Consider the following 17,996-nt stretch of genomic DNA (forward strand, 5'->3'; position numbering starts at 1 on the left):
AAAATATTAAATTTTCATAATTTTTTTTAGTAGAGAATTGAAGATATCAAATATAAAACATATGCATTGGTACGAGTGTCGGAGTCAACTAGGTCATCTATTGAGGGACGGAGGGAGTAACTTTTTTTATAAAAACATGTGTATTTAATGCATTGGAAATTGAACTTTTTGATTTTTTAAAGGAATAATTTCTTAATTTGGAATGCTTAAAGAGTGCCCCGGGGACACTCGTTAACAAAAACATTTATGGGTTTTGTTAGCCAGTGCCCCCGGGGCACCGGTTACGGAATCCAAAAATATAATTTTCTGTCTTGAAACTATAAACTGTCACTTTTCATCAAGTAATAATTACATTACTTTTTAACAACTTGCTTCTTTTGGTGTTTAACCAATGCCCCTAGGGCACTGGTTAACATTCTCCAATAGGTAAGAGTATTATTGATAAACTAATAATTAATGTTGCATTGAAACTTGAAAGTGACAATTAAAGTGAAACAAAATTATTCTCCAAAATAGACAAATACTCCCTCTGGTCACATTTATAAGCAAAAAACAACTTTTTAGGTACATCCAACAATTAATGTATCTAACCCATAAATGTAACCAGATACATTGATTATTCAATGTACCTAAAAAGTCATTTTTTTGCTTATAAATGTGACCGGAGGGAGTATTGTGAAACGGAGGAAGTATATATTTTTGGTTTGAATATTTTTATTATATTTCATTTTGACTTTTAAGTTTTTGTATCATTTCTCTCAAAAAAAAAAGTTTTTGTATCATTAATCCAAATCCACCTTTTTTATGGGAATCCGAGTACATCCTTAATAGCATGATTTTTTCTTATGCGCTAAGACAACTAAAAAAAAGGTAGCACAAACACCAAACAGTGTTTTAAGGATAATACTAGTAATTATGATTGGTAAAAAATGAAAGGGAAATTAATCAAGAAATTACAAATAAAAAAAAAAACCTGCATTGACAAATGGAGCTTTTGAAAATACTACTCCCATATTTTAAATTATATGTCACTTTAAAAATTTGACGTAGAGTAAAAAATGTAGTTAATATTGTATAGAAAAGAGTAATTATGACTTATGTTACAAAATTATCCTTTATTAATGGTTTGAAAAACATAAATTAAAAAATTAGAAAAAATGATACCTAATTTGCAACAAACAAATTTTTCTAAAATGAGATATAATTTTGGACAGAGGGGTAATAATTAATAATTTTACATCTAAAATGAGATAGACGATCTTTTTCTTTATTAGCATTATGTTTTAAAAATGAATCATAAATCGAATGGGTGGGACCTACAAATCAGATAATAAATAAAAATAAAGTTGAAAAATGGATTCTTTTTTAATGACAGTATGTTACTCCCTCCGTCTCATAATAACTGAGCTATTTGCAAAAAAATATTGTCCTAAAAAAATTGACTTATTTCACTTTTCAATACAACAAAAATTACGTTTTTTCCAATTATAACTCTAATTAATATTACTTTCATCACTCTCGATTCAATATATTCTACTTTGTATTTATGATAAAAAAGAATGCATCAATACTTGACAAGACATTCAAAACAATTTTTCTCTCTTTCACTTATACACTTTTTCTTAATACGTGTGAAATGAACAAAAGACTTAGTTAAAATGGAACGGAGGGAGTACTTGTTATGATACTTTTTCTCTTACTTGAACTATGAACTTTCAACGTTTTAACTTTTAACTCAAACCAGTTGTGTTATGCATATTACCATCTTAGAGAATGAAATTTAGTTAAACTAATTGTTCAACTCATTTCAACCGATTATCGCGGTTCAATCAAACTATAATACAACCATGACAAAATCAACCATTGAATATGTGGTCAATCGCTTCATTCAATCTAGTTTTAAAACGCTTCTGTATAATCACGCATGGAATGTTTTAAAAACGATATATTTTTTAAAACCACACCACGCGTGAAAATGTTTATATTTTTTTAGGAAAGAAGCTTATAACATTTCATTACTTTAAATGTGTCTAATACAATCTAGTATTTCTACCAAAATCTAGAAACTAGCTGAGAATGTGGCCGCCTTAGCTAATTCATAGGTTGCATCATTTGCTTGTCTCCTCGTAAACTCAATACTAGAGTTGACATAATATTGTTTAAGGAGAGTTTTAAAATTACTCGAAAATGTTCTAAAAACGATAAAGCGAATAGATTGGTCAACCGATTAAATTATAAATCACCGTCATTTATAAACAATTTGACCGTTGTTTTGTCGTGATCGACGATTAATTTAAAATATTTGAATCATGATCTAAAAGTCTCGCGAATTTAATATTTGATTTGATTTTTAAAATATTCCATTTTTTATTTGTTGACAAAATCAAAATATTGCTTATTTTCTTCCTTGAAGAAAAAGAGTTCCACACACTCTTTTAACAACTTTGTTCTCTTTTCTTGTCTTCTCTCTCTACTCCCTCACTTCACCATTTTGTGAATAGTGTTTCCTTTTGTTTATTCCTATTTGTCGGTGAGAGTAACAACCAAACAACAAATGTACATACACTCACTCACCAATGTTCCTGTTCTTCATTTTCACTATCTTTGTCTTTTTGTTTCAATCTCATTTTAATCATAGAATTCAGATACATATTGATATTTTTCACAAATGGGGTTGTGAATTTTCTTGAAAAGTTTCAACCTTGATCATCATTTTCACAAAAATATTTACTCAGCCATGGTAGATTTTCAAATTGAAGTTTTCATCTTTTTGTTATTTTTCTTTCTGATTTCAATGTCTTATGGTGAAACCAACCCAAATGATCTCAAAATTCTGAATGATTTCAAAAAAGGGTTGAAGAATTCAGAGCTTCTGAAATGGCCTGAAAATGGTAATGATCCATGTGGTCCACCTTCATGGAATTATGTGTTCTGTTCTAAAGGTAGAGTTACTCAAATTCAAGCAAAAAATCTTGGTCTTAAAGGTTCATTGCCTTCAAATTTTAACCAGCTTTCTGAGATTCAGAATTTAGGTCTTCAAAGAAATAATCTTAGTGGAATTTTGCCAAGTTTTAGTGGATTATCCAATTTGCAATATGCTTTTTTGGATTACAATGAATTTGATGCAATCCCTGTTGATTTCTTCAATGGACTTGATAATATTCAGGTTTTGTCTTTGGAAGAAAACCCTTTGAATGCTACTAATGGTTGGTCATTTCCATTGGACTTGAAAAATTCAGCTCAATTAACAAATCTTTCTTTGGTGAATTGTAATTTGGTTGGTCCATTACCTGATTTTCTAGGCACATTGTCTTCTTTGACAAATTTGAGGCTTTCAGGTAACAGAATTTCGGGTGAAATTCCGGTTAGTTTCGGTCAATCTTCGATTCAGGTTCTGTGGTTGAATGATCAACAAGGTGCTGGAATGACAGGTTCTATTGATGTTATTGCTTCAATGACATATTTGAGACAGGTTTGGTTACATGGAAACAAGTTCACCGGAACGATTCCGTCGAATATTGGAAATTTGACTGCACTGCAAGAGCTTAACCTCAATGGTAATCAACTTGTAGGTTTGATTCCAAATTCATTGGCAAATATGGATCTTAAGTTACTTGTGTTAAATAATAATATGTTTGTTGGTCCAATACCAAAGTTTAAGGCTGCAAAAGTATCTTATGATTCTAATTCCTTTTGTCAAACTAAACCTGGTCTTGATTGTGCTTCTAATGTTAATGTTCTGTTGGATTTTCTTCGTAATCTGAATTATCCATCATTTCTTATTACTCAATGGGTTGGTAATGATCCTTGTGGAGAACCATGGTTTGGGTTGAGCTGCAGTAACTCGAAGGTGTCTAGAATCAATTTTCCTCGACGAAAGCTTAATGGTACATTGAGTCCTTCACTTGCTATGTTAGATTCATTACTTGAAATTAGGCTTGGAGGAAACAATATAAGTGGTAAAGTTCCTAGTAATTTTACGGAATTGAAATCATTGAGTTTGTTGGATTTGAGTGATAACAATTTTGAACCTCCATTGCCGAATTTTCGTGATGGTGTGAAGGTTATCATTGATGGTAACCCTCTTTTCGATAACCAAACTCGAATAAGTCCGGTTCCTGTTAAAAGTCCATCACCTGCAAGTGAACCACCTTCACCACACAACGTGCCGCCATATCTGATGCCACCGCCATCGCCATCACCATCTGTCGTTATTCCACCTTCCCCTAGGCAAAGTTCAAGCTCCAATCAGTCTAGGAATGTCGAATCAAATCCTCAACAGAGTAACTCGAATAAATTCAAAACAGTAGCAATCGTGGCTGGAGTTGCAGTTTTTGCATTTGTAGCTGCATTGGTTATTTATCTCTTTATATGCTGTTGTGTGAAGAAGAAGAAGAATAAAAAACACTCATTGGATGGTTCTAGCTCTATCGTGGCTCAAAGTCAAGATGGATCCGATCCAAAAGTGATAGTTAAATTGGCAGCGTCGGATAGCACCAAAGGGAGCTTATCGACAAAGACAGGAATAAGCTCTCTGATTAACAATAGTGGCGAAACCGAAAGCTATCATGTATTTGAAGCCGGTAACCTAGTTATCTCAGTTCAAGTTCTGCGCAGGGTCACCAACAATTTCGCTTCAGAAAATGAGTTGGGCCGTGGTGGATTTGGAACGGTTTACAAAGGTGAACTTGAAGATGGAACAAAAATAGCGGTGAAAAGAATGGAATGTGGAGCTATTGGAAACAAGGGAATCGACGAGTTTCAAGCAGAAATAGCCGTTCTTTCGAAGGTTCGGCACCGACATTTGGTATCCTTGTTAGGCTATTCCATTGAAGGAAATGAGAGGCTTTTGGTTTATGAATACATGCCTCTTGGTGCTCTAAGTAGACATCTTTTCCATTGGAAAAGCTTGAATTTGGACCCTTTGTCTTGGTCACAGAGGCTTGCAATAGCACTTGATGTTGCTAGAGGAATAGAATACCTTCACACTCTTGCACGACAGACGTTCATCCACCGAGACCTCAAGTCTTCAAATATTTTACTTGGAGATGATACTCGAGCTAAAGTTTCTGATTTTGGTTTGGTGAAACTTGCACCGGATGGTGAAAAGTCTATGGCAACAAGACTTGCTGGAACATTTGGATACCTTGCCCCTGAATATGCAGGTACATTTTTGCTTTAAATCACATCTGGAAATTCCTTTTCTATGATCATGAAACAGTTTTCCAAATTGAGAATAAAAGCATAGTTATGTTAATATCTGCATATTACCACATTATTTATCCCTAGTTATTAATTTATTTCAGTTAGTATGTTCTTAAAATAAAGACATCTGAGAAGGAAAAAAAATTAGGTAACAAAAGGTTGTGTTTGTTTTTTGCAAAAGCAAACGCAAATCCAATAAGTTATATTGTATGTAACATGTTGTTTGGCCTTATCTGCAATTTGAGAATATACTTTTACATTATTTTATTCTGCCGTGGATTAGTGTTTGGTCACAGTATACAAACACAACTTTATTTAAGGTTAATAAGAAAATGGTATATTTGTTTTTAGTGAGCTCAACATTGTTATAAATTGTGGTCTTCAACCGCAATTGTGACCACAATATAACAGTGTTAGAGGTTTCCGCAACATTATTGCAACTGTAACTGCGGCCGCTTTGGTCAGTATTTTACCACAATATAAAGGTTTGCAACGTAAGCGTAACTGCAATTTAAAACCACGAGTTCAGTGTTAAAGAATATAGGAGCTATATGATCCCTGTATCTCTTAGATTTGCATTATATTGATGTAAGATATAGATGTGATTATATCTCTACACTTCTTGAACATTTGTGTAATGCATCTAGCCTCCCACACACTAACTAAAATTTTCTGTGAGTTTCAGTGATGGGGAAAATCACGACTAAAGTGGATGTGTTCAGCTATGGTGTCGTATTGATGGAACTGCTGACCGGATTAATGGCTCTTGACGAAAGCCGACCAGAGGAAAACCGTTACTTAGCCGAATGGTTTTGGCAAATCAAATCGGACAAAGAAAAACTTATGGCTGCAATCGATCCAACACTTGAAGTAAGCGAAGAGACTTTTGAGAGTATTTCAATCGTAGCTGAACTTGCCGGACATTGCACTGCTAGGGAAGCAAACCATAGGCCAGATATGGGGCATGCAGTCAAAGTGCTGTCAGAGTTAGTCGAGAAATGGCGACCGGTTGATGAAGAATTCGATTATGCCGGTGGCATTGACTTCGGTCAACCACTTCCGCAAATGTTGAAAATTTGGAAGGAAGCAGAAGGGAAAGATACAAGCTATACAAGTCTTGAAAATAGTAAAGGAAGTATACCAGCTAAACCTTCTGGTTTTGCAGATTCATTTACTTCTGCTGATGCTAGATGATTTGGATGTAAATCCAATGCACCGTGTCCTTTGTGTAAAATTCACTTTCATATTTGTTGTGTCTGTTTTGGCAACAAAAAAAGGTATAATCTATTTGTTTCAAATTTGTTGCTTTTGTACTTTAGAGTACTTTAAGGTACTACTAATACGGATATGAAAATGTAGATAAAAAAAGATATTTTTTTTTATATTTTTTTTTGCAAGCACTCTTATTATAATTATTATTAGTTTTTATATATTTTTATACTTTTTTTTGTAGCCTATGTCAACATAATGAAACTATGCTGCAAGGTAAGTCAATATTAACCAATAATGTCAATGGCAGCTTGAAGAAGTTGAATTTAGAAAGTATTTTCCTCTCTAGAACTAGTAGTTCCTACTTCCTACTATTGTAGTACCTTAGAGCTATCGTAGGAGAGCTAAATCCCTAAAACTCCTCAGTAGGTGGTGTTCCTTTCCACCTTCAAGTACTGACACATTGCGTCCGTTCTGTGGTATTGTCCTTACTAGACGGTGTTCCGTTGCATCCGTTCTGAGGTATTGTCCTTACTAGGTGGTGTCCCGTTCCACCCTGAAGTACGACACATTGCGTCTGTTTCGAAGCATTGTCTGCTTGGAATGCAATCCCTTCATGGTTTTGTGCATTATAAAATGCTTCTTGTCTCGATTCTCAAGCAATGTGAGACTTTGTAAGGTGTATCGGAACAGTTGCCTCTCAGTCGAGTCTAAGGGAGAGTTTATGTGACCTCTCCCCAGTGGAGTCGCCAATGTTCCATTCCACCCTCAAGTACGCCACACAGTGTTTTGAGGTATAGTCCGCTTTGAGTGTAAGTTTGTCATAGTTTTGTTCTTTATAAAAGGTATCTCGTTAGGTTGAACAGTATAGTTGTTGTATATAAATTATCATTTGCCTCGATTCCCAAACAATGACATTTTTTACGGTGCACCGGAACAAGTGGACAACTAGGATGGACCTACATGTAACATGTTAGACATTTGAGGCATTTGCCCACATTAGGATATTAGCCATCCAATGTATACATTTGGTTGGTGTCTCACTACAAGTAGAAACTAATCCCGTGGAGTAATATTGAAGATTGAAAACATTAACAAATGATGATGTTCTTAGAAGAAAAGGTGCAAAGCGTGAGTATTTCACATGGTACACACACATGTATAGTGCTTTTAGTGAGAGCCTGTGAATAGTTAAAAGCTCTTAACGGTTTCTTTTACCTTTTGTTGGACCACCTTTTCTTTTCTTTTTACTTGCCTCTTCTGACCTTTAAGAAGCTACAAGACTAATCTCAAGTGAACAAGATTTTACTTATGTGTCTTCTATAGGTATTATTTGTGTTGTTCTATAATAAATAATATTCTGTGTATGAAATTTTTGTGTTGAATTTAAGTTTCTCTTATTATCAACATATTTGTAAGTGTTATTTGAGAATATTTTCTCCACTCTGGTTGGTATATGATTTCCAATTCAGCTAAATTATTTTAATTAAAAAAAACAGCCGCACAATAATAAATGTCAACATAAAAAGAAACTCAAGAGCGTTTAGATGAAATGATTTGTGTTTCTTTCAAGTTAATTAGATGTCGTGTTTGGTTGGTATCACGGTGAGTAGGTCAGAATTGATCTACCATGATTTTGCAGAAGATTCATAGTGTAGCTTTTGGAAAATCACGACGGGTCATCGTAATTCTGACATATAACTGTGATGCCAAACATAAACGTCATAGGTTTGAATCTAGCCATGAATATGCCTCAGCGCTTCAACTTGTGATGAAAACGCTTTGTGGTCCACATAGGCCTGCCCGACTCGAGGAATTAGTCTTGCATGTATACTTGTTTTAGGCCAACAATTTCAATGCAAAAACTTGATGATACTAGAAAAAGCCACATATCGCGGATGATACTACCCACCTATATTCATGACCTTGATTATAGCGTTGGTATTCATAACTCATAAGTACCACCAAAACTTTCATGATCTTATTTAAAGTACTGCCCCCCTATGGAAATGATTGGACTCAAATTTAGTTCGTTAATCATGTGATGTGGGGACCAAAATATAACTTCAGAAGTACGAGAGTAGGTTTGAATTTAAATAACACCTAAAGTTTAGGAATTTAATCTTCACCTGTCTCATCGTACAATTGTTTTAATTATAGTGTGTTGGATGGATTCACTAATAATGGGATTCAAAGAATGAGCCATGTGAAAGAAGCCAGATTTTTTTTAAGAGAATTTTGAGTTTTTTTTTTGTTTGAAATTTTTTGGGTATTGTTTCTTCTTTTCTTTTTTTGGAACAAAAAGAGGGTAAAGCCCGGGTATTGTTTCTTCTTATCTATATAATTATCTAAAATCCATATATCACTTGTTTCTTCTAAAACAAGAAATAGCCATTTCTGTTTGTATTCAATTTAATTGAGACTAGTACAACACAGGACCATGGTATGAGTTTTATTCTCAATTATTATTTTTTTGAAAAATTTGATTCTCAAGCTTTTAGCTCATATATATTACGAGTGAAGATTAAATTTTGTCGAAGAGAATCACGAGTAAATGTAAAGTCAACAATTTTGAAGAAAAACTAAAGAGTTTAACAACAAATGCAAGATTGACAAAGATGAAGGTTGACAAAATATGACTATGTAGAATGTCTGATCATAACAATGTTCTTTTTACAAGTACGGATAGTGGGGAATATGGTTATAACAAGACCTCAATTCAACAAAAATACTTATAAATATTATTAATTTCCAAGTAGTTTAATTCATAGTTGCATAAATATGATTATCACATTACTTGTCAAACATCACAATCAACTGGTTAAACATTTATTTATGATCATATTTGGCAAATTACACCATTAACCAGAAATATATCATTACCTTTACGTTACATTATCGATTTTTCGTTCTTTAGAATTTTTATAAAAGCAAAGAAAATGTATATAATATAACTTGTTCTAAGAATAAATAACTTGTTAGCTAAGATCAGGACACAAGTGAGTTTAGGATCATATGAGTTTCTCTCAATCGATTGGTTGAGTGAATGCTAGTTAGTATAATATTTTTTAAGTTTACTGAAGTCCACGACGATCGTGGGAGTGTTAGAATCAATTAAAATTCGATGGAACTTGACACTTTGACAGTTTACTCATGTTCCATGATTATAACGCCATTAATTGAAGTAGTTATGTGCACGGAAACACGTTCTGAGTAAGTTGCGCGATCAAACGTGGGGCACCACATACCCCACCCATGGAAGAATTTGCACTATCCGCGTAATTAGCCACTAGACTAACTTCTGTATGCTACTTTTTTTTTTTGCCAATATGACTAGTGTTTGCATATAAATGTTTTACTTGTAAATTTTTCAACACACATAGTCAATGGAATAATTTTGTTACGCAAGTTATCCCATTATAGTTTTGCTTGACTTACATTTTATGCATTTCACAGTTTAATAGCTCAAAGAACATCCAAATTGCGTGCTTAATACTCATGTACGTAATGAATTGAAGAAAAGAGAATCGCATTTGAGAGCTATTAGTCGATATTTCAGCTAATTTTCAGGTTCAAACAACAATAATCATACATTAACGTTAGAAAATTTTATATAAATAATAAATATATACTGTTTTATAAAAGTAGTGAACAAAATAATAATTCTTTAACCAAGTAATTGGACTCAAGTAGCTAATGAGCTCCACCAAATAATGAATTGTTCAAGAGAACATGGGTATGATTTTTAGGTGGAACAATTATTGATCAGACTTTACTTATCTTCCGATCAAACTCCATATTACCAAGGTCTCCTTCTCTTAAAAACTGAAGCGTTCACACCAATTCAGGTTTTAATCGTGAAAATGGAGAAGCATTAAAATTATTGAGTGAGAACTTTGTCATTCATTGTGGTTCTAGTCAATTATATGGATTAGTCAATTGTGCACAAAGACTATTCTATTTTAAAAAGTACATGTAAGTCCTTTTTTTAACCTTCCATAGGGTGAGATAGAATGTACTTGTGTTTTTTTATAAAAAAAATTATCACGTCTCAGATTAAGAGTTTTTGTGTGTTTGTTGAGTATTTGAGTATGTACTTTTTTTTACAACGAACTAAATATAGATAACATGTAACTATTCGACTTTCTTAAAAAAAGGCCCTCCTTTGCACGAGTTGTTGGTAGTACTTGTTTATTTTTTTTTATTTTTTTGAGAGGTTTATACTACTTGTTAATGTTAATTATTACCTCTTTTAGGGTTTGTACATTTTTTTTTGTGGTGGCCGGAGTTTGAACCCCGAACCTTGCATATATTATGCTTTGTCCATACCAACTAAACTAACCTCACGAGGGCAATTGGGGTTTGTACATTAGTACAATAGTATTTTTTTTAGGGTTAATTAAGTAAAATCACACTTTTTAGTCCTTATAAAATTTTCCATCAGCATTTTCAGTCCCTATAAAATTTTTCCATTAGCATTTTTAGTCCTTATAAAAAATTTCCATCAATTAAACTTTATAAGGACTACTTACAACCCTAAACAAATAACTCTGTTCCTTATTAGCTCGAGTTTGAGTTAATTAAACTTCACAAATAACTCTGTTCAGTAAATTTAATACTTTGAAACTTTAGAAAGAATTTGGACTCAAACTCGACCTACTTACAACCCTAAACAAACGTGAAGAATAGAAAAGTTCAGTCTTTTAAATGATTTTAAAGGAACAATAGAAGTTAATATATACAATTGTAGTTTTGGTTTGTCTTATAATTTGCGAATAAGAAGACACAAAACAAACTATGTCACTACTTTCTATTTATTTCCAATCTATGGGATTAGGATTTTCTCCCGAATAATAATGAATGTCGATTTTCTTTTTTGAGGGGTCAAAAACAAGGTTTTACAACTCGATAGTTTATCTCAACTCGTTTTACCTATGTAAACTCGACTCGTAAACTCGTACGAGTTTATCTAAAATTAAAATTATATACATGACATATGTAAGCTAATATAATATTGCAAATAAGTCAATAATGCAAAATATGATTTAATTATAAAGACAAAGTATACATAACCACCATACCAAAGAGTTATGTTCAACTTAGTATCAAAATACAAAATTAACTCGCAAAATCATAAGTTTCATAAGACTCTAAACCATCTAAAAAAACCAAGTTTCACAAGTTTTTAAAGTTGTTAATAAACCTATCCAAAAAATAAACTAGTTGATTTCTTCAAAAGTTCAATCCTTCTAAAGTTTCATAACATCATTATCATCGATGACTTCATCTTCAACTTCATCATATTCTTCTCCAGATGATAAAGGGATTTCAATATTAAAACCAAATACATGGATTGAACTCACTTCAACATTAATTTCAGTACCTTGCGTTTGAAAAAAGAAGGGTTTTGAAAGAAAATGAGTCCAAAAAAATTCAAATGTAAACTCGGTCGAGTTTACCCGAGTTTACGTTGTTAAACATTCTGATTTCACCAAAAACCGAGTTTAACTCCGAGTTAACACATTTTTTGCACCTAAAATCGTAAACTCACTTGAATTTATGAGTTAACACTTGATTTGTGGAACACCGGTCAAAAGAGATACGATAAAAGTGAATTTTCTCACGTTAATGAATGTGGATTTTCAAGAGTTGTATCAAGTTTTGAGGAGTTGGAAGAAATTGCGTGACATGAATTTCTTCAATTAGTAATCCACAAATTAATTTCCAAAGTCATCTAACATTTGTCCAATTAGAGTATGCCACATGTAAAAAAAAATTCATGCCACCTCAATATATTTAACAAAATATGAGTAGGGGTGTTAAATGAAAAGAAATGAGCAAACTTGAGGATCAAAATAGCACATTTTATAGATGGGTCAAAATCACAAAATTGTGAAACATCGTGTCAAAAATGCAATTAAGCCTAAATTAAAAAACTTATTCCTTCTAAATAAAAGGTACTAACATAGTAACATACATTGTTGTCAAAATCTCGACTTAAATCCTAAAATCCAGAATTTTGCGACTTTCTTCACCTTCAACCACTCAAATCCATGGTAGAATCCTAAAATAGGCAAAATTCATCGATTTTGATTGCGATCTTACGATTTCTTATAAACTAAGTCTATATACAATTTATAACATATATTTAGTATTATTATTTTTTGGTAAAATCCATCGATTTTGATTGTGATTTTACAATTTCCAATATGGATTCTACAAAAGTCCTGGAGTAAAATCCTTCGATTTTGATTGCGATTTTACGAATCCTGATTTTGCTATTCCCTTTCGACCTGAAGTAAAGTCCCGATTTTGACAACCTTGGTAACATATATAATCCACAAAGAGAAAATTGGAAAGAAGCTGAAAATGTTCCACAAGACTACACAACATACTGAACTTTTTTTTAAAGATTACACAACATACTAAACTTAATAAGTTCCTTAAAAAAAACTTAAAAAGTTAATATTGATTAAACTAGCTACATAATTAAGTAGACAAATTACTACCGAAAGCCAGCAAGAAAGTAAGGCACAGCAACAAGATCATTTCAACAGCATTAAGGTGTTTCAGGCTTGGGGGTGCCACCATTGTGATGCAAAGGGTCTGGCCCTGAAGGAATCTTCCTTAGCTGATCCCAACTCACTGATTTTTCATCATACATATAACCATTTGATACTAAAGCCTTCAAATTTGTTCTCTTGTTTTTCAAAACCTGCACAAAAACACAGATCCAAATAATTTTATCTATTTTTTTTTTAAAAAATAAAATAAAATTTTGCCCTAGAAAAAAAAAGATAGAAGCTTGTATTGAACAAAATTATGTGTGCCTTAGGAAACAAACCTTCCTGTTTAGACCTTCCTTGGTACCAGAAGGCTCTTCCATCATAATCAAAAACAAGAGAGTCAATACAATGACAAAGGCAAAAATTGTCTTTGATGCCATCAATGTTAATGTATACAAGAAAGGTTTAAAAGTTGTGAATGTTACAATAGTAAAGAGAATGGTTTTGAACTGTAAAGTCGACTCCTTTCCTTTTGTGTATCTTGGTTTGCCTATTGGTGGAGACTCGTCGTCTGGCTTTTTGGGATCCTCTTTTGAAGCGTATTAACTCTAGACTGTCAGGGTGGAGTTCGAGATACTTGTCTTTAGGCGGCCGTTTGGTTCTTTTGAAGTCTGTCCCGTCATCGTTGCCTGTTTATGCCCTTTCTTTTTTCAAATCTCCGTCAGGTATCGTTTCCTCTATTGAATCTATTTTTAATAATTTCTTTTGTGGGGGGGGGGGGGGGGGGAGTGTAGACCACAGGAAAATATCTTGGATTGATTGGAATTCTATTTGTCGGAGTCAGGAGGTTGGTGGTTTGGGGGTAAGGAGAATTAGGGATTTTAATTTTGCATTATTAGGGAAGTGGTGCTGGAGGTTGTTAACTGATAGAGATAGTTTATGGTATAGGGTGTTGGCGGCTAGGTACGGGGTGGTGGAAGGTCAGGTGGGTGAGGGTGGCCGAGCGGCCTCAGCTTGGTGGCAGGTTATATCTCCCATGCGTTCGGAAGAGTGGTTTAGTGGTAACACTTGTCTATCTTTAGGCGATGGCAAAAATACTCTCTTTTGGACGGATGTTTGGGTGGGGGGAGCGTCCTTTAATGTTAGATTTAAAAGATTATATGAGTTGGCGGTGGTGAAGAGTGTGTCTGTGTTTGATATGCATCATTTGGGGTGGGGGTTGGAGGGGGCGGCGTGGAGTTGGAGGCGTAGATTGTTAGCGTGGGAAGAGGAGCTTCTAGGGGAACTTAGGCTTTTACTTGCTACTGTCACTTTGCAGGTTGATAGGGTCGATAGAAGACTTTGGCGTGTGGATACATCCTCTGTTTATACTGTCTGCAGTGCCTATAATTTATTGTCTATGTCTAATAATGTTTATGTCGATAATGAGGAGTCCATGCATCATTTGCGGCTCAAGGAGGTTCCGTTAAAGGTGGTGTTATTTGTTTGGCGCTTGTTTCGAGATAGGTTGCCCACTAAGGATAATCTTTATCGTCGTAACGTGATTGGCGTCGATGATCAGATGTGTGTTGGTGGGTGTGGGGAGGTGGAAACATCTTCTCACCTTTTCTTACATTGTAATATCTTTGGGTCTGTTTGGAATCATATCTACAGGTGGATTCATGTTGCTAATGTTATGCCTGGTGATGTATCAAGTTTTTTTCATCAGTTTAAATTCATTGCGGGATCGGCCAACTCTAGGAGGTTCATTCTTCAGGTTATTTGGTGTGCAACAGTTTGGGAAATTTGGAAAGAAAGAAATAACAGGCTGTTCAAGAACAGATTTTGCTCCATTTTGCAAGTGGTGGACAAAATAAAGTTGTCGACTTTTATGTGGTTGAAAGGGAAATTTGCTAGCTTGCCTTTCAACTACCATGGTTGGTGGCTTAGTCCGTTTGCAATGTTAGGCATTGGTTGATAGTTATTTTTTTCTGGTTAATCTTGTGGTGACTTGTATTTATTGTACATATTCTGTTTGAACCTTGGTTTTTTCTTTCTTAGCACACCTAGTGCTAGGAAGGCCATTTGGTTGTGGTAATATAATTCATTTTAGTTTCTTCAAAAAAAAAAAAAGTAAAGAGAAAGTCACATTTTATAGAGAAGTGGTTCAAGGATTTGAAAGATGGCTAGTACATCCATTTTTTATTATAAAGAAAATATTTAATAGAATGTAGCAGAGTTAACTATGGCAAAATATTCCAGTATCTCATATCGCCGTCTAATGTAGTTGTCGAGCCACCTGAATTAGCTACCTTTTCAGTATCTGATAATAGATGATGTGCATAATTAACCTAGAAAAATTACATAAAAGTACTAGTTAGTATGACCAAGAAAAAACAGATCCCCAAACTTAATTGAAGACATCACACTAGTACATCATACAAGGAATAAGATCACTCCCAATTCCTAAGGATTTCTCATCATTGCACGATCCATTTACGGAAATCTTCAGTCATACAGCTTTGCTCTTGGTCAACACGGAACACAATGTCTGAATTAACCTCTCTGCTTGGTTCATATCCCTCACTGTTTGCTTCTTGCACACTGCATACAGATTGGGATTGTTCGACAAAGAACGCAATGTCTGAATATTCCTCACCAATTGGTGAATATCCCTCATCAATTGGTTCATGCCCACCTCAACCTGCTGAAGCGCACGTTCATCATTCGCCACGTCAAACAATTCTGGCCGAGTAATCTCCCATGCAGACAGAAAATGTTGGTTTGATGCAGGTTCGGCAGTTGCGACGGCAGCAGCGGTTGTTGGGAGAGTTGTCTCTGCAGTGGTTATTGTCGACAAGCACAGATTCTGACTGTTATGGTATAAATATAATGAATCTCCAGAAACATTAGAATTATCGGAGTTATCGCGCTGCCTTTTGTAAATTTGAGGCATTGGCTTAGAATAATCCTTTTCTGGTGATGAATCGCACACAGCAAGAAGATTTTGAGTTTCAATTGGCAGCTTGTTCAGATCAAGTGGAGTTTCCTGTAAACATACTACAAGTTAGAAGTTGTCTCTTCTAGTAAGTATATCAACAGAATCATCGTTACTAAACCTTCAATTCTGAATTATCCAACATACATTATGTCACCATACAGAAGTGAGTTCAAATAGATTGAGGAGAAAGAACCATATGCTTTTTCCGCAAGAAAAAAGGAAAAACAATCTACATGTCAAAAAAATAAAACCGGCGTAGAAATCAGCAAATAATACTTCATACATAAATTTTAAACAAGTAATGAAGTGAATGTCTGCGGCCAACACTCGGGTGGGATTTAGTCCCACATCGGATAAATAGGATTCTTGAGAAGAGTTTATAAAGAGGAGGCACTCCTAACTGTACAAGCCGATTTTGTAGGGATAAGTTAGGCCCCGATTTCCGTGACATGGTATCAGAGCCTATCGGGTCCATCGTTGGGCTTGCATCGTTCACGCTTCAGGCCCATTGGATTGGGCTGAATGGATTGGGCTGAAGCGTGAGTGTGTTAGCGACCAACACTTGAGGGGATTTAGTCCCACATCGGATAGATAGGTCTCGGGGGATTTAGTCCCACATCGGATAGATAGGTCTCGATCGTCCACGCTTCAGGCCCATTGGATCGGGCTGAAGCGTGAGTGTGTTAGCGACCAACACTCGAGGGGATTTAGTCCCACATCGGATAGATAGTTCTCGATATTACCATAGGTCTCGATATTCGTTACATGGTATCAGAGCCTATCGGGTCCATAGGTCTCGATGTTGGGCTTGCATCGTCCACGCCTCAAGCCCATTGGATCGGGCTGAAGCGTGAGTGTGTTAGCGACCAACACTCGAGGGGATTTAGTCCCACATCGGATAGATAGGTCTCGATCGTCCACACTTCAGGCCCATTGGATCGGGCTGAAGCGTGGGTGTGTTAGCGACCAACACTCGAGGGGATTTAGTCCCACATCGGATAGATAGGTCGGATAGATAGGTCTCGATATTACCATAGGTCTCGATATTCGTTACATGGTATCAGAGCCTATCGGGTCCATAGGTCTCGATATTTGTTACATGGTATCAGATCCTATCGGGTCCATCGTTGGGCTTGCATCGTCCACGCTTCAAGCCCATTAGGCCGGGCTGAAGCGTGAGTGTGTTAGCGGCCAACACCGAGGGGATTTAGTCCCACATCCACGCTTCAAGCCCATTAGGCCGGGATGAAGCGTGAGTGAGTTAGCGGCCAACACCGAGGGGATTTAGTCCCACATCGGATAGATAGGTCTAGATATTCGTTACATGATATCTTCTTCAGGCCCATTGGATCGGGCTGAAGCGTGAGTGTGTTAGCGACCAACACTCGAGGGGATTTAGTCCCACATCGGATAGATAGGTCTCGATATTACCATAGGTCTCGATATTCGTTACATGGTATCAGTGCCTATCGGGTCCATCATTGGGCTTGCATCGTCCACGTTTCAAGCCCATTAGGCCGGGCTGAAGCGTGAGTGTGTTAGCGGCCAACACCGAGGGGATTTAGTCCCACATCCACGCTTCAAGCCCATTGGGCCGGGATGAAGCGTGAGTGTGTTAGCGACCAACACCGAGGGGATTTAGTCCCACATCGGATAGATAAGTCTCGATATTCGTTACATGGTATCAGAACCTATCGGGTACATCGTTGGGCTTGCATCGTCCATGCTTCAGGCCCATTGGATCGGGCTGAAGCGTGAGTGTGTTAGCGACTAACACTCGAGGGGATTTAGTCCCACATCGGATAGATAGGTCTCGATATTCATTACATGGTATCATAGCCTATCGGGTCCATCGTTGGGCTTGCATCGTCCATGCTTCAATCCCATTAGGCCGGGCTGAAGCGTGAGTGTGTTAGCGGCCAACACCAAAGGGATTTAGTCCCACATCGGATAGATAGGTCTCGATATTTATTATATGGTATCAGAACCTATCGGGTACATCGTTAGGCTTGCATCGTCCACGCTTCAGGCCCATTGGGTTGGGCTGAAGCGTTAGGGGGGTGTTAGCAGCCAACACTCGGGTGCGATTTAGTCCC

General features: G+C 35.7%; 3 protein-coding genes across 3 annotated transcripts; 2 read left to right on the forward strand and 1 right to left on the reverse strand.

Moving 5' to 3' along the window:
* The first annotated feature begins 2,427 nt into the window (after positions 1 to 2,427).
* LOC146929913 (receptor protein kinase TMK1-like) lies at positions 2,428 to 6,602 on the forward strand. Its single transcript, XM_085701604.1, has 2 exons — positions 2,428 to 5,165; positions 5,891 to 6,602. The coding sequence occupies exons 1-2, from the start codon at positions 2,738 to 2,740 to the stop codon at positions 6,397 to 6,399; spliced, it is 2,937 nt and encodes a 978-aa protein (XP_085557730.1). The 5' UTR covers positions 2,428 to 2,737; the 3' UTR covers positions 6,400 to 6,602.
* A 6,352-nt stretch (positions 6,603 to 12,954) lies between these two features.
* On the reverse strand, positions 12,955 to 13,360 carry LOC146929914 (uncharacterized). The gene is made up of 2 exons (XM_085707433.1): positions 13,259 to 13,360; positions 12,955 to 13,129 (listed from the first exon to the last, which is right to left on the reverse strand). The coding sequence occupies exons 1-2, from the start codon at positions 13,358 to 13,360 to the stop codon at positions 12,974 to 12,976; spliced, it is 258 nt and encodes an 85-aa protein (XP_085563559.1). The 3' UTR covers positions 12,955 to 12,973.
* Positions 13,361 to 13,956: 596 nt separating this feature from the next.
* On the forward strand, positions 13,957 to 14,877 carry LOC146929915 (uncharacterized). Its single transcript, XM_085707434.1, has one exon. It carries the CDS (start codon positions 13,957 to 13,959, stop codon positions 14,875 to 14,877), a length of 921 nt encoding a protein of 306 aa, XP_085563560.1.
* Positions 14,878 to 17,996: the final 3,119 nt, after the last annotated feature.

The sequence above is a fragment of the Medicago sativa genome, chromosome 4 (assembly GCF_051527215.1).
Source record: "Medicago sativa cultivar Bolivia chromosome 4, Bolivia_mono, whole genome shotgun sequence".
NCBI lineage: Eukaryota > Viridiplantae > Streptophyta > Magnoliopsida > Fabales > Fabaceae > Medicago > Medicago sativa.

Coding starts and splice junctions, on each gene's coding strand:
- LOC146929913 (XM_085701604.1), top strand. CDS start 2,738: ATGGTAGATTTTCAAATTGAAGTTTTCATCTTTTTGTTATTTTTCTTT. Junction 5,166..5,890: donor CCTTGCCCCTGAATATGCAG/GTACATTTTTGC, acceptor TGTGAGTTTCAG/TGATGGGGAAAATCACGACT.
- LOC146929914 (XM_085707433.1), bottom strand. CDS start 13,360: ATGGCATCAAAGACAATTTTTGCCTTTGTCATTGTATTGACTCTCTTG. Junction 13,130..13,258: donor AGGAAGGTCTAAACAGGAAG/GTTTGTTTCCTA, acceptor GTTTTTGTGCAG/GTTTTGAAAAACAAGAGAAC.
- LOC146929915 (XM_085707434.1), top strand. CDS start 13,957: ATGCGTTCGGAAGAGTGGTTTAGTGGTAACACTTGTCTATCTTTAGGC.